Source organism: Enoplosus armatus, chromosome 22 (assembly GCF_043641665.1).
Source record: "Enoplosus armatus isolate fEnoArm2 chromosome 22, fEnoArm2.hap1, whole genome shotgun sequence".
NCBI classification, from domain to species: Eukaryota; Metazoa; Chordata; class Actinopteri; order Centrarchiformes; family Enoplosidae; genus Enoplosus; species Enoplosus armatus.
In genome coordinates this window covers 1,355,001-1,371,120 of record NC_092201.1, presented here as the reverse complement: position 1 = coordinate 1,371,120, position 16,120 = coordinate 1,355,001, and the positions used below count along the sequence as shown (strand labels likewise).

Sequence of the window (16,120 nt, the reverse complement as noted above, 5' to 3'; positions counted from 1 at the left end):
ACCAGGAGCCGAGAGTGAACCAGGACAGATAAACCAGGAGCCGAGAGTGAACCAGGACAGACAGACCAGGAGCCGAGAGTGAACCAGGACAGATAAACCAGGAGCCGAGAGTGAACCAGGACAGACAGACCAGGAGCCGAGAGTGAACCAGGACCGACAGACCAGGAGCCGAGAGTGAACCAGGACAGATAGACCAGGAGCCCAGAGTGAACCAGGACAGACAGACCAGGAGCCGAGAGTGAACCAGGACAGACAGACCAGGAGCCCAGAGTGAACCAGGACAGACAGACCAGGAGCTGGGAGTGAACCAGGACAGACAGACCAGGAGCCGAGAGCGAACCAGGACAGATAGACCAGGAGCCCAGAGTGAACCAGGACAGACAGACCAGGAGCCGAGAGCGAACCAGGACAGACAGACCAGGAGCTTGGAGTCACTATAAAGCTTGTTATTATAAAAATATCACTTATAGCCGCTTTAAGAAATGAACCCATATGAATATTTTGCTGTTTTACCTAAAGACTCAGGAAGTTTAAAGACTAAAGAAGTTAGATTTGGGCACAACAACGACTTTGTTAAGGTTGGTCAGTTAGTACGATCATAGTTTAAACTGCTGAGATTGTGTTCTGTCTCTTGTGTATCGGTTGATGTGTTTTATGCGTTTTAAAGGTCCATGTAGAACATTAAAATAAAGTAAAAAAATATCCACCTCCACCTTCATTACTTTTAGTTAGTTTAAACAGATAAAAGATTCAGACCTCCAGAGTTTCATTTAGTTCTGGGCAGAGTGGAGACGTCTTTAAAACAGCTTGAAGATTTTTACGTTGGGAAATGAAATGGTAATGCTTCATTTTATGAGCCCATGAATTTCTAACAATTATCGAGTCAAGAAGAATCAAGTTTCTTGGACAGAACAAAGTTCTGAGGCGTCAGTTTATCAGCTGCTGTTGATTTGTTCAAAGCACGGCTCAGTTTAACTGAAACATAAAGGAAATTAACCGAACAGAACCCTTTCAACCTTGAATGACGCTGAAGACACTTTCTGTGACCTCTGACCTCTTGGCTGCTTCTGTGAATGAAACATAAAAATAATTTCTGCTTCACAATAACTCCTCTGTCCACTGTTCTCTTATCATCATCACACACTCACACACTCCATTGTCTTTCTTATCAGTATTGTGTTTCTTATCGGTGAACTGAATCCCAGAATACGGCAACAACAGTGTTACCGTGCCGACCAGGTGATACAACATCAGCTCCTCTCGCAGTCAGGATGGAGGATTGTTTTGTGTTAGTGTCATTGTGACGGCAGAATGTTTACAAAGCAAACAATCGATCCATTAATGGAGAAAATAATCAGCTGATTCATCCACAGTGAACTAATAATCATTAGCTGATAGTTCAGAATGAGCTCCACCTCAACTCCAACAGCTACATCCTGCTTCACATTAATGAGGAGGAATAATCCTCTAATGACAGAATCTAGAACAGGAGGACAGACACAGGGGGACAGACACAGACACAGGAGGACAGACACAGGAGGACAGACACAGGGGGACAGACACAGGAGGACAGACACGGGGACAGACACAGGAGGACAGTCACAGGAGGACAGACACAGACACAGGAGGACAGACACAGACACAGGAGGACAGACACAGGAGGACAGTCACAGGGGGACAGACACAGGAGGACAGACACAGGAGGACAGACACAGGAGGACAGGAGGACAGTCACAGGAGGACAGACACAGGAGGCCAGACACAGACACAGGAGGACAGACACAGGAGGACAGACACAGACACAGGAGGACAGACACAGACACAGGAGGACAGACACAGGAGGACAGACACAGACACAGGAGGACAGACACAGGAGGACAGTCACAGGGGGACAGACACAGGAGGACAGACACAGGAGGACAGACACAGGAGGACAGGAGGACAGTCACAGGAGGACAGACACAGGAGGACAGACACAGACACAGGAGGACAGACACAGACACAGGAGGACAGACACAGACACAGGAGGACAGACACAGGAGGACAGACACAGACACAGGAGGACAGACACAGACACAGGAGGACAGACACAGGAGGACAGACACAGGAGGACAGACACAGGGGGACAGACACAGACACAGGAGGACAGACACAGGGGACATCTGGGGGACATTTTACTGATTATACTCACAGACTTTTACTGCAGGAAGATTTTACATGCAGGGCTTTTACTGGAACAGAGTATTTTTACAGTGTGGTATTAGTACTTATACTCAAGTAAAGGATCTGAATACTTCCTCCACCACTGTTCTTGCTGTGCTGTGAATATTTATTTTATTTATTTTATTGTTTTAACCTTTATTAAAGAGCTGCGTCCCACTGTGGTTAGAAACTTTTTTTTTTCAAGGGAGACCTGATCAAGACGGCAGCAACAACAAAACCAAACAAAATCAAACACATATTAATACTGTGAAACAGAAATACTTGCAGCAGTTCAGGAGTCTGAAAATGTTTCAGCAACTCGAAACGTCAACAAACTTTGGTTCTGAAAAGTTTAATGTGAAATGAAAATCTGTTTGTTTTTTAAATGAATTTAAGAAATAATCCGGATTATTGACTCTCACTTATTGCATCTATGGAATGTACTGAAGAAAAGAAAACTTTTTAAAATTGTACACATCAAATTAAATGTTTAACAAATCATGTAACACATTTCATGGAGTAAATCCACCATAGAAGAAGAGACGCCAGTTTCTGCTCCAGTTATAGAAGATGGACAGACTCCTTAAATCTCTCCTGGTTCATGTGAAAGTCACTGAGAACTTTTAAATTCAATAAAATCACCTCAAAAACAGCAAACAATGACTCAGCGCTCTGGTTTCATTATTTGAGTAATTGTGCGATTGCTTTATAAACTCAGTGTGACTCACCTTGGCTTTCTTTTTGTTCTTCTGTTGTAGCTACAAAAGGTTCAGTGGACATGTTTCTATCACATCACACGTCTTCTTCAGTAGGAACAGACTTATAAATATCAACCGTGCGTCACTGTTAACTGTAAAGTAACAAGCTAATTGAATTACTTTCTCCTGACTGACAGCTGACTCCCCGATGAAGGAAACACAGAGAACTCTCTATGAACTTCTAGAAACGGAAACCACAACAATTCAACACCTGATCCTGGTTTCTGATCACTGTCTGCACAGCTGATGCTGCAATAAGTCACATCAGGTAATGATTGATCTACACGGCTGAAGCGACCGTGACACACAAACCAGAGTCAAACCAGAATCTTAAAGATGAACTGGATTATTGTTTCTGACTGACAGTAAAAGGACTAATGCCACACTGTAAAAATGCTCGATTACAAGTAAAAATCCTGCAGTGAAAATGTCACTTAAGTAAAAGTATGTAAGTGTAATCAGGAAAAGGTACTTTAAAAGTAAAAGCACTCTTTACATAGAACCAGGCTAACTAGCTAGCTCTGAAGCTAACCGGCTGCTGGCCTTTAGCTTCATATTTACCGTACAGACATGAGAGTGTTATCCGAGATATTATCTGTTTTTTATTCCACACGTTCTTCTTCCTTGTCAAAACCTGGCGCCTACATTACCCACAATGCAACCTGGCCGTCGACAGTTGGGAGTTAGTAGCGGCTAATGTAGCCTGGAGCCTCCAGCCTGCAGCAGAGATGAGGTGTTTATTTATTTCAGAAAAATGTATTTCGTTGTATTCTTCTTTTTAGAAAGACTGACGACAGAAAAACCTCATGTGTGAAAATACTTTGTGTGACTGAGAAGCTGCTGTAGCTAACGAAGATGCTCATTGATGATAAGCTACTTATAAAAAACGCCTTTTAAATCCGCAGACACGTTTCAGTATCTGCTGATGTGGAACGAGGAGTTCATGGCTCTGCTGAGCTCGGATCACTGTGTAATTGTTTATATTCAAACCTCTCTTTAGCCTGAATGAGTCACAGCAGCCTGTTTGTGGATTCATTCAAAGTGAGTGATGCATGATGATCCACTGTGTTGCAATAAAACACACCTCAGAGCAGTTACAGCCACATCGTTGTTTTATATATACGTCACAAACTAAAACTTCACTCAAACTAAAATGACTCATAACATTCAAATATTTTACAAAAGCTTACAACAGGAAGAGAAAACAGATGAAGTTTGAATCATTCTGATTTTAAGAAAAAGCTTCTGAACTTATTTTTTTTTACTTTTTAAGTGCTCATTGTTGAAAGTGCAGCAGTTAAACTGTCACACACAGCGGACATTCAAACAGTTGATGCTTTTTTTTGTTCTGTTTCCATGGCAGCAGGTGGGGGCGGAGCCATGGAAACAAGACCCCGCCCACCTGATGCATGGGCGGGGTCTTGTTTTAGCTTTGATACGACTGATACGTTAGAAACCAAAACAGCAACACAGTAAAAGTGTTTTTACAAATACAAATGCACAAGTTTTGTTTTTTATTTTCAAACCACATTGGACGTTTTTTTTTATCTCAAGGTCCACTTATTAACTTTTTTTCTGGAGCTTTCAACCACATCTCACGTCTTTTGCTCAGTTGTCATGGAGACAGATCAGTTGTTATCACTGAGTCTGCAGGTCATATATGTGTTACTGAGCAAACTGCAGCTGAAAGCCAGTAAGTGAACATTGAATTAAGACTTTTCTAAGCTGGCATGGGATTCGTGTAAAAAGCTGATGCAGTTCTTCAGGATGTGGATGATGTTCGTGCAACACATTCATGACGGATTATTAGTTTAGTAGAACGTTCAGACTCATGCAGGTTTGAAACTTTCAACTTTTACAGTTTGTAACGAAACAAAAAAACAAAAACAAAACACTGAGGATGTGTTGAAACCCTTTCTGGGCTGCATCACTATCTTGAACCCCATTTACACTGAGTCACTTCATGCGTCCTGGATCGGAGAACCAAAGTGTAGAAATACTCTGTTAGAAGTAAAAGTCCTGCATTCAGATTTTTACTTAAGTAAAGCTTTAAGGGTAATGGCGCCACCTTCTGGACCGGAGTGTGTCCGACCAGACGGATACCTGGAGACGCAGACGCGAGACTAGTCTAAATGAAAGTGTATAAAATCGAATCTGGATTCAATCCGGATGTGAGACACTTGAAGTGACGAGTGTAAATGGGCCCATAATGTAAGTACAAACATTATAAACATTATTTCAGCAAACACATTTCTCACAGTCCACACAATAGGAAAATAGGATTGTCACAGTAGCCTGTATTTACAACAATATGTACACACATTTACTGCACGCACACACACACACACACACACACACACACACACAGTCACACATAAGGGGTCTCTTCTGTCACGTAAACTAGTTTTGTACAGCTGAACCTGAACATGCTGTTTTCTTCGTCCAGTTCTGGTCAGCAAACAACAAAACAGTGTGTTGAGCAGCAGGACGGAGCAGGTGATGAAATGTGGAGACACATTGTAAATTAAAGAGCTTTAGAGGCAACAGAGGGTCGTCGTCCTCTTAACTTTGCTGACACGCAGCCGCTGACTGTATCTGAGCAGCTTTAGGTCGACACCAAAACACAGCGTCTGAGTTTTCAGGTTTATTTACTTTGGAGAACGTTTTTGAAAAACTCAAATTCTGGGTGTGAAACAGAGAGTAGGTGGAGGGCCCGAATGACAAAAAGACACATTTTAGTCCTTAAATTGTGTATTTTAACAGTAGACATCTGGTGTTATGTGATCTCTAAATGGTTCCTGTATGGACCTTTTTAATTCACCATTCAACAACAATTATCACCCCAAAATTCAGCAGTTATTATCTGTGGCAACACAGAAAATACTTCGGGAGTTTTGTGATAAAATGTAAAGAAAACTCCACAATCCTTTCCTTTGAGAAAACGTAACTTTGTCACTGGACGTCTTTCAGCAGCTGAACATGGTCTTCTTCAGTCTTTAATCCTGTTTGTCTTCTGATTCCTGTTTTCAGTTTGTGGGGTCGACTCTGTGACAAAACTCACACAGACGCTGCAGCTTTCACACACACTCGTAAAAACACATCAGCTGCAGACACACACACGCACACACACACACACACACACGCGCACACACACACACACACACAATGCTCAACAGCATTTGGTAGAACATTTGGTAGGATGTTTGGTAACACAATGCTGTAAATCGTGTCATATTTCAAAATTGACCAATCAGAGAGCGGAAAAGTCCCAAGCAGAGCAAAGATCTTCTTCTTCTTCTTCTTGTTTTATTCTTGTTTGATCTGACTTCCTGGTCCTTGCAGCAGAAAAATCCCAAAGATGATAAAGAGACAAGGATAAACAGAGAGAGAGAGAGAGAGCTGGACTCAAACCGGCGTTATGTTCTGTACATGGTGAGCACCTTCATGTACCTTCACTGTCCTCTGCTACATTTGCTACCGCACAGTCTGCAGTGTATCTGTGTGTGTGTGTGTGTGTGTGTGGTGTCTTTGACTCACCTGCCGAAAGTCTTGGCAGCGCCCCCTACAGGCTGCAGTGTTCATTACAGCCACAATATGAGAGTGTTGGACTCGCCTTCGTTATGTTGTACGGAAATGGTACAAACTCCTAAACAAATTTGCAGGTAATCAGATTACACAGTCAAGCTGAGGCCGTGTGGATCCTCTACGTCCAATTCAACAATATCTAAGTCAATTTTCCAAAATCATTTCTGTTGATATGTCTGATTTGAGACATTGAAATTTAAACACTGCAAGTCCTTTTGCTTTGATTTGATTGGCCAACACCTGAGAGAGGGTACGGTGGCCATCTGGGACAAAAGAGACCAAACACGACCATGAAATTATCACCAGTTCTAGTCTGGTGAAAACCAAGAAGAGGCGACAGGCGAGTCTTCGAGTCGTCGTTCAGATATTTGGCAGGTGAGAACTTCGGACACCGTGTGTGTGTTTGTGTGTCAGTCTAATGATGCGGAACAACAAACGCCACCGAATGTTGCGTCTCACTCCCTCCTCTTCCTCCCTCCTCCTCCTCTCCCTCCTTCGTGCCGCCGACTGCCACCAGAGCCTGCGTCGAGTCACATGACTGCTTCTCTGCGTCCTCGTCATACGTTGAATCTATCACGTTAGGCCTCGACCTTCCTCCAGCTCCTCTTCCTCCTCCTCCCCTGCCGAGTCTGGGTACCCCCACAGCCCCGCAGGTGCGTTTGGCGAGCGCTGCCAGCTCCTGCCGGGCGAGCGGGTTGAAAAGGATGTAGAGCAGCGGGTTGACGCAAGCTGGCAGCGGAGCCACCAGCAGCAGCACCCCCTTCGCTGCCTCCGGCCCGGCGGCAGAGAGGCGCAGCAGGGAGGAGAAGGAGAGGAAGGCGACGGGGAGGTAGAGGAGGCAGTCGGAGAAGAGCAGCCAGGCTACATGTCGAGTCAACGCCACCTCCTCTTCGGCGGCGGGTGGAGCTTTGTTGGCCCCACAGTAGAGGCGAGTGTAGGCGAGCGTCATGAGGAGGAAACACAACGAGTCGAGGAGCACCAGGGAGACGGAGAAGGCCAGGGAGGATGAGGAGGAGGAGGAAGGCAGCGGCAAACAGAGGGAGGTACTACTGTGTCCGGCCACCAGGGGGGGCAGCGTGACGGCCAGGCCCAACAGGAAGCACAGACAGACGGACAGACGGACGGAGAACAGCGACGAGGAGCGACCTGGAGGGGGAGGAAAGTGAAATCAGACCCGACCTGAGGAACACTCTCCAGATGTGTGTGTGTTCGTGTGTGTGCATGTTTTTCTCACCATTATGTCCGTCGGTTTTGTGTCGGCGAGCGGCGGCGGCCAGACATCGCTCCAGAGCTGCGACGGTGAGCAGGAAGAGGCCGGTCTGCGACGCAAACACACACAGGAAGCCACTGAGTCGACACAGGAAGCTGCTCTCCCACCTCGCCCCGTACCTGCAACACAAAGAGATGAAGACCAACAACTTTTCCCCCTCTTGGTAAGAGGTCCACACAACTCCCCAATGACAGTGCTCCAAGAGTCCCCCAAGAACCCAGAGTCCCCACAAACCACAGTATTCCCAGAGTCCCCACAAAAGCTCTAGAGTTCCCAAGTCCCCGGAGTCCCTCTGATTCGATTTTGTACCTCCAGAAGCTGCCAAACGTCCAGGCATCCACCGCCGCCAACCAGCCGCTCCACACTCCCATCAGGCCGTTCACCAGGGCCAGTAGACCAATCAGGAGCTTGGGTGGTGTCACTGACGTGGCGGGGGAAAAGAAGACCGACAGGACGACCAGGCTGTTGCTGACCAATGAGAGCGCTGCGATGAGCCACACCCCTCCACGGATCAACCAGCTGCCGAGCAGATGGAGGCATGGGCGGAACGGTCCTGGAGGATAATTAATCCAAATATCAGTGTACTTTACAATCAATAAAAAAAAAAATCAGAAATAAATCTCACAGACATTAATATAATGTTCTTAAAATGTGGATTGTTTCCTGAAGGTTTAAGACTATGGTCCTCGAAAGTATTAAAACTCATATTAACATTGAAAGACAGGACAGGGGGAACCTCGCCTTTAGTAAGGAGTCCTTGAGTAACATCAAAATAAATAAAATCTCATTCAAAAGTACTCAAGTATTCAAGTATTACATGTAAAATGTGTTGAAGTATACCGACAGTTCGACAGTGTATCCTTTAGTGTGAAACAGTTGAAGCATTAACCTGTTAACAGCATTTCACTGCAGCTGTTTTAACGTGTGTGTGTGTGTGTGTGTGTGTGTGTGTGTGTGTGTGTGTGTGTTACCCGGCGCAGGGCTGCAGTGGACAGAGAGCTGAAGTTTGGGTTCATCTTCAAACTCCATCAGAAAATCCTCCCAGTCCTGATCGACTGCAGAGACACAGCGAGGAGAGCAGCACGTCAGCATTCACAGACCTTTACTTTGAAATATAACTTCACTCTTCACAGTTAGTTTCACTGCAGTATGTGCAAAGTGTTATCCAGTATGTAGATTATATTATTAGATTGTTAATACTGTTGATAGCGATGTGTAAGCAGCATTTGCTGTTGCAGCCGGTCGAGGGGGGGGGGGGCTGGTTTGAACTACTTTCTGTTCAGTTGGGCAGTTCAATCTCAGACAGTGCAGAAGCTCCAATATAAGAAGATAATTCTGGCTACAATCTGGTCCTAAACACCTTCCTTTCTTAAAACAAGAGAACAAAGTTAATGTAATAATGTTTAATGTGTGCAGTAACTACAGCTGTCAGATAATTGTCGTGGAGTAAAAAAGTATAAAGTAGCAGATACGTTTGTGCACTGATGGTGCAGTTAGCTAGTAAATGCTCCTGAATCGCTTCACTTGATGTGGTTCCTGTTGGGTGCCATCTTGTTTACATTGGAAACAATGGAGGCAGTGTCTCCTGTACTATAAGTATATTGTTGTAGATGTGATGGCGCGTGTTTGGTGTCACCTTGGCTGGAGAGGACGGAGGTTTCTTTCCCAGTAGAGTCTGCTGCCTCCTCTCTCTCCCAGGATGAACCTCCTCCTCCTCCTCCTCCTCCTCCTCCTCTCCTCTCACAGGAGACGAAGGCACAGCACTGGAAGGCATAAGGAAGCTCCATCACCCTGAACACACACACACACACACACACACACACACAAACAATTAGCTAAACCCCTTTAACATCTTTGTTGTTTACAGCGCTGGAAGAAGTACTTAGATCTCTTAAGTAAAAGTAGAAGTACCTCAGTGTAGAAATAGTCAAGTATCAGTCCTGTAGTAGAAAATTTACTACGTAAAAGTACATAGCAAGTATTATTTTTACTTACCAAAAGTACTCATTATGCAGGAAAGGGTCATTTCAAAATAATACATATATTATTCTGAGCCAGTGGCGTCCAAACACGCTCATATAAGGCAACTTTATAGTGGAGTGTCACTTTAAATGCTTTCCAATGGACACAATGGAGACTAGATTAGACTTGTGTATGTGTGTGTGTGTGTGTGTGAGACATCTAAACACTCCTGATCATTAATCAGCAGTTAAGTGGCTGTAAATTCAAACCTTTTCCAGTTAAAAGTAAATTCTGCTAAATGGCAGCAGTAGTGTTTGGATTGCTGTAAACTAATGAGAGGTCGAAATCGTTACGCTGAGGTCTGTTTCAACCGCAGTTTAAACTCTGAGCCGGATAACAAGGTGGATTCAGGGCTGTCGGTGATGTCACCCCCCCCCCCCCCACCCCCTCCGGCAGCCATGTTGGAGGTCCAGCGTCACAGCAGGCAGCGTTTTGTTTGGTATTTCATGTTTCAGTTGTGGTAACTGAGCTGTGGTTTAACTGGAATGTGTCTTAATACAAAAAAGCTTTCATTTGTTTATATATGCGTGTGTGTGTGTGTGTGTGTGTGTGTTCACCTGACTTTGGGCAGGTCCTCTCGGGGTATTAAATCCATCAGCTGTGTGTTTCCAGCCAGTCGCAGGTGAGTTAAACTTTGCAGACCAATCAGAGGCAGAGAGGACAGCTGATTGGACGACAGGTCACTGCAGAGAGGGAACAGAGATAAATAACATTCAGTCATTTACATGTTTTGCATGACTTTCCAATAACTTAATCACAGAATTCAACAGTGGTGCACATTTATGGGGTACTTGTACTTTCCTTAAATATTTCCATTTTATCCCACTTTATACTTCTACAATGTAGAGGGAAATATTGTACATTTTACTGTACTACTATTTCACCTCGACCTCTTACAAAAAAGCAGCTGTTATCAGACACACTAGTTCTGCCAACTACTCATGTTGTTCCTTTTAATGATTTGTTCAACGCTCAAGGAGGTAAGTTTCCAAGTACTTAAAACTAGCTAACTGTATATAAAGTAGTTAAACTAGCTAACTGTATATAAAGTGGTTAAACCTAGCTAACTGTATATAAAGTAGTTAAACTAGCTAACTGTATATAAAGTAGTTAAACTAGCTAACTGTATATAAAGTAGTTAAAACAAGCTAACTGTATATAAAGTGGTTAAAACTAGCTAACCGTATATAAAGTAGTTAAAACAAGCTAACTGTATATAAAGTAGTTAAAACAAGCTAACTGTATATAAAGTGGTTAAAACTAGCTAACTGTATATAAAGTAGTTAAGACTAGCTAACCGTATATAAAGTAGTTAAAACAAGCAAACTGTATATATAGTAGTTAGAAATAGCTAACCGTATATAAAGTAGTTAAACTAGCTAACTGTACATGAGACAAAGATCAGGTATGTGGGGGAATATCTCTATCTAAAATAAACCGCCTGGTTGGAAACCAGCAAAATTACTGTTGAAAGGTAAATTTCTATGTGGCACTCATTTCCCAAACTTTTCCACAACATGCTACATATCTGTGTGCACTAACTACCTCACATCACTGCCAGGGAGAAATGGCAGCTAGCAGTAATACAGGCTATATTTATTAGCTTATTTAATTAGCTTGTGATGCTAATAGCTAATTCTACGCTCTGAGCTAACAGGGAGGTTTCCTTCTTGAGATATTGGACATTGCCCACACATTATTTCTGCGCTTCCTCCAGTTCACACTTTGACGTCTATGTTCATGGACAAATGTACATTTGAATAACGACCAGATCTAAACTGAATTCACCTGAGATTTCCTCCATACGACTCATTTCTGTCGTAGTGAAAAATGGCATGATGTTCAGGGATTTTCTTTGTTGTTGTTTGTTTCGCAGGTTAATCTGGATGTTTTTACTCAGAAGAAACACCACAACAGCTCTTCTCACGTGTTAGCTTTTAATTAACAATGCCTTGTTTTGTAAGAACCAGTAAAGATACTTTGGTGATGATGAGGTTGTTGTGGTTGACGTGTAGTTACTCACAGTTTGGTCAGAGCAGGCAGAGCAGAGAAAGAGTTCGGCTTCACTGAGGACAATCTGTTCCACGATAAATCACTACGGACACGGACAGAGAGGCAGTCGGGGAATTGAACCAGCAACCTTTTATTCACAAATCACATCCGACCTGAGTGGACGTATCTAGTTGATTTAATCTCCCAGTGAACTCTGGGTGCTGAGCTGTTGTGTCAGCGTGTTAACGTGGATTAAATGAAAAAGCACCACGGGTTCTCGTTCAACAGCCGGTCTTTGTTTCTAATCCCGGGATGAAACAAAGTGTGTGTATAATACTCTTACTTCTGTAATACCATAATAAAATAAGTCATAATGTTCAGAGAGGCATGACGGACTGTTGGAAGTAAAACAAACGTGCATACTACATTTATTTGCCAAAATTAGTTACTTTGCATATTTAGATTATCAATACACAATTTAATCAATTATAATACAACATAAATTATTGTATTTATGCATTATTATAGATTAAACTACCCAACAGTATATGAAATCATTAAAATGAGCTCACTGAAACATTCAAGTGATGAATAATAATTATAATCCAATAATATAATGTAAATGATTCTGAAATGGACCAGTCTGCATGATGAGTATGTTTACTTTTGGTAGTTTTGATGCTTGTGTACTTTTACTTACTTACTAAGATTACGAATGCAGGACTTTTATTTGTAACAGAGTATTTCTACACTGTGGTATAACTACTTTTACTTAAGTAAAAAGTACTTCTTGCACCACTGACTATCAGTCGTAGTATTTCTGTGTAGATTCCTGACTTAGAGCCAAACTATGGCTTCATACCTGTCCCATCAACCGCCAGACCACCTGGATCTGTGTGCGTTTCCATTTGGAAGTATTTAAAGGGGGCATCTTCGGATCGCTGCTCAGGATCTGCAGCCTAATTAAACCTGCGCACTCACTGTGTGTGTGTGTGTGTGTGTGTGTGTGTGTGTGTGTGTGTGTGTGTGTGTGTGTGCTCTTACAGAGAGCGTAGTGACATCAGACCGTGGAAGGTGTTCTCCTCCAGTTCCTCTATCTCGTTATGGTGCAGATCACTGCGACACACACACACACACACACACACACACATATTTCCATTACATCACGCTGATCAATCTGTTTCACAGCAAAGACAGCGATCTGATTGGTCAAACTACAACCGTGCTAATTATTCCCACAGCGCACAGCTGGCTGTACTTTATTGGTTGCTATAGTAACTGTTAAGAACACAGGGACTGTGAGGCAGATTAGATGACTGTGTGTTAGAGGCTTTACAGGTCTGAAAATGAATAAAAAGTACCTGAACCAAAAGAACATGTGAGAAAGTATCTGCGGCGTATGATAAAAAATAAAATGATGACAGCGTCCAAGTAACTAAACTCACATCTTCTGAACGCTCTCACAGCCGGAGAAGCTGGGAAGAGTCTGGATCTGATTATAGGAGAGGTCACTGCGGAGAGAAAGTTTCAGTTGTCATCACAGTTCAAAAGTCCAAAACACAGTGAACGCATCACGGTGCAGCATGCGGAGAATACAGTTCAAAATATATTCAGTGAACGAAGATAAACAGCATTTTTGTCAAAAGTCTGAGACAAACTAAATAAATATCAGGTGCCAAAATTAACACTGATTAGCACATGTTAGCATGCTAACATATCAGCAAGCTGATATTAGCATTTAGCTCAAAGCTGTGCCTGAGTACAGCCTCACAGAGCTGCAGGAGCGACTGTAGACTTCAAACTCACAGCAGCTGAAGGTTTACAAGCTGCTCACACACTGAACTGGGCAGAGAGGTGATCCGAGCTCCTGTAATCGTCCTGCGCACACACACACACACACACACACACACACACACACACACACAGACAAAAGAAACATGTTGGATGTGTTCATCTAGGTCACAGCCTGCTCAAGGGCACTCAGGCAGGGTAAGGATGAGGGGCATTAGATCTTGATCCTGCTGCACTATGAGCCCAACCAGGCCAGGGTCCAACGCAGTACACTATGATGCGTTTGGGTGAATGATTGAGTGTGTAGGAGCATTTCATAAGTATTATGGTGTGTTCAAGTGCATCAAATGTACTATGGTGTGTTCAGGTGATATTAAGGTGACCTGGAGTAAACGGATTGTGTTATATTAAACAATGATTCATATAACATACAATAAGAGACAAAACCTCATCAGAGGCATGTTGTTAGAGTTATTCTACATTATTGTAAAATTTAATAAAATACCTACTTTGTTTTGAGAAAGTTTGACGTTAAAGGATGTTAATATTTAGCCAAATGTCCCTCCCTTCGACGTCCTGCTGCGACAGGATGTTGAGGCGTTCAGTAACACTGGGAGGGATCATTTAAAAGCAGAGAGTTGAAGAATGTGTGACGGTTTGTTTGGTTGGACTTTTTATTTCCACCTACTGGTTCAGCCTGAGGTTACTGTTAAACACACACTGCTTTCAGAAATGAGTTGAAATGGAAAAATACAAGAAAATAAACGTCGTGAAGGTGTTTATTATGACATGGAAAACTGGGTCACAACAAGGAGAAAAAAGGGGGTTTTAATTTCAGGCCGAGCTGCAGGAAAATAAAGTTACAGTCTGTCAGATAGAATAATAACTGCAGCGTATTAATAACAGCAGTTTGATTTGAGGTTCAGCTCTCAAAACACACACTGATGTCGGCTACAACAGCAAACACACTCAGATATGAAGCATTCCTGTGTGTGTGTGTGTGTGTGTCTTACAGGCTTTCCAGGCTCTTGGTTCCCGTCAGATCTGGAAACTCGGTGAGATCTGCCGCTCCATTCAGAGAGCTGAGGAACAGACGGAGAGTTTGTGTTTGTTTTTAAACGGACAGAAGCAGCTTTGCGTCGAGGAAACACAGAGAAATATTGTCCCGCTTTCATTCAGTGTGTGTTTTCTCACAGCGTGCGAAGCTCTGGGAGGTTCTGAAACGCAGATCGTCCAACAGACTGGATCGGGTTGTCGTAGAAAAATCTATAAAACACAAACAGCTTCATCATCAGTACACTAACACACGTGGCAACACATATCGTATTTCACGTCCAGTTTGAAGCAATGAAAATAAAACAGTTCCTTAACTCCTAAAAGTCACTTTTAATTTACTGAAATACGATTTCTCACCCGACGACAGACATTAAGACGAGGACATGTAACTGTAGAGCACCACAACAAGACTTTACATCAAACGTAAACAAAACAAAACAGAAGCATGATGAAGCATTAAAGCAGTTGGAGAAAACCATCCTAACTCAAGGTCCCCTTACCAGCTTTCTCTTGCATCACACGGTCATCATCATCAGTTTCTATGGAGACGGACCTGTTGACGTGCGAGCTCAGTAGCTGTTATGATCTCATCCACGACACTTTTAGTAGCTTAACTTTTAATCCAACGCTGGCGAGAAGTTCAATGGAGTTGAAAGCTCCTCAAAAAGCTGGTAAGTGGGCCTTGAGTTTGGATCGTTGACATATATTAGTATGAGTCGATCAGCGGTACCTACATGGTGATCAGGGAGGGGTTCCCAGTGAAGGCTTGCTCCGGGATAGACTGGATGTTGTTGCTATGGAAACCGCTAAACAGGAAACAGATCAGAAATGAGCTTTCATCCTTCCTTCCTTCCTGATCCACAGTCGGATCAACTTCCTTCATCTTCGCTCCTCAGCTTCTAAAATCACTTTTATCAACCGTCAATCAAAATGATTCAAATCAACCAAAACAAGAAACTTCAACAGGAAGTTTCTTCTGCGTCCATGAACACATGAATTCTGTCTTTCTCAATAAAACACAAACAGTTCGGACTCACAGCTCCTTGAGGTGACCGAGTGAACGGATGGCCGTCGGAAACTCCACCAGACTGTTGTAGTTCAAGTCCCTGAGAGGAAGTTATGAATGACAGGGAAGAAACTTAGTGGGAAAGTTGAGAACACACACACACACACACAGACTGGGAATACCTGCTCTGGACTGGGATTAGCACTGCTACACCAGATATGTTACATCGCAATTGGGAATGTCAACCATAAACTGGGTTATATTAGTTTAGTATTTATATTATATTATAAATATTAGGCAATGTTGTTATTTACTTTGGGAACAGCATACTGCTCCACACTGGGAATACCAACTGTATACTGGATTTCGTCTGTCCTAGAATGGGAATACCCTCTCCACTGGGAATGAAAATGCTAGATGTCAGAACAGATCTATACT

At 43.1% G+C, this 16,120-nt stretch overlaps 1 protein-coding gene across 1 annotated transcript in view; it reads right to left on the bottom strand.

Annotated features, from left to right (window-relative positions):
* Window positions 1-6,960: 6,960 nt before the first annotated feature.
* The window catches only part of LOC139304925 (leucine-rich repeat-containing G-protein coupled receptor 5-like), a 25,196-nt gene continuing 16,036 nt past the window's right edge, over window positions 6,961-16,120 (bottom strand). Inside the window, exons 7-20 of the mRNA XM_070928837.1 lie at window positions 15,714-15,782; window positions 15,411-15,482; window positions 14,815-14,886; window positions 14,634-14,702; window positions 13,636-13,707; window positions 13,275-13,340; window positions 12,874-12,945; window positions 11,861-11,932; window positions 10,395-10,520; window positions 9,452-9,606; window positions 8,787-8,870; window positions 8,125-8,368; window positions 7,780-7,934; window positions 6,961-7,691 (exon numbers count right to left, since the gene is read on the bottom strand). Coding sequence (XP_070784938.1) covers window positions 6,961-7,691; window positions 7,780-7,934; window positions 8,125-8,368; window positions 8,787-8,870; window positions 9,452-9,606; window positions 10,395-10,520; window positions 11,861-11,932; window positions 12,874-12,945; window positions 13,275-13,340; window positions 13,636-13,707; window positions 14,634-14,702; window positions 14,815-14,886; window positions 15,411-15,482; window positions 15,714-15,782 — 2,059 coding nt within the window. The remainder of the gene's footprint in view (window positions 7,692-7,779; window positions 7,935-8,124; window positions 8,369-8,786; window positions 8,871-9,451; window positions 9,607-10,394; window positions 10,521-11,860; window positions 11,933-12,873; window positions 12,946-13,274; window positions 13,341-13,635; window positions 13,708-14,633; window positions 14,703-14,814; window positions 14,887-15,410; window positions 15,483-15,713; window positions 15,783-16,120) is intronic.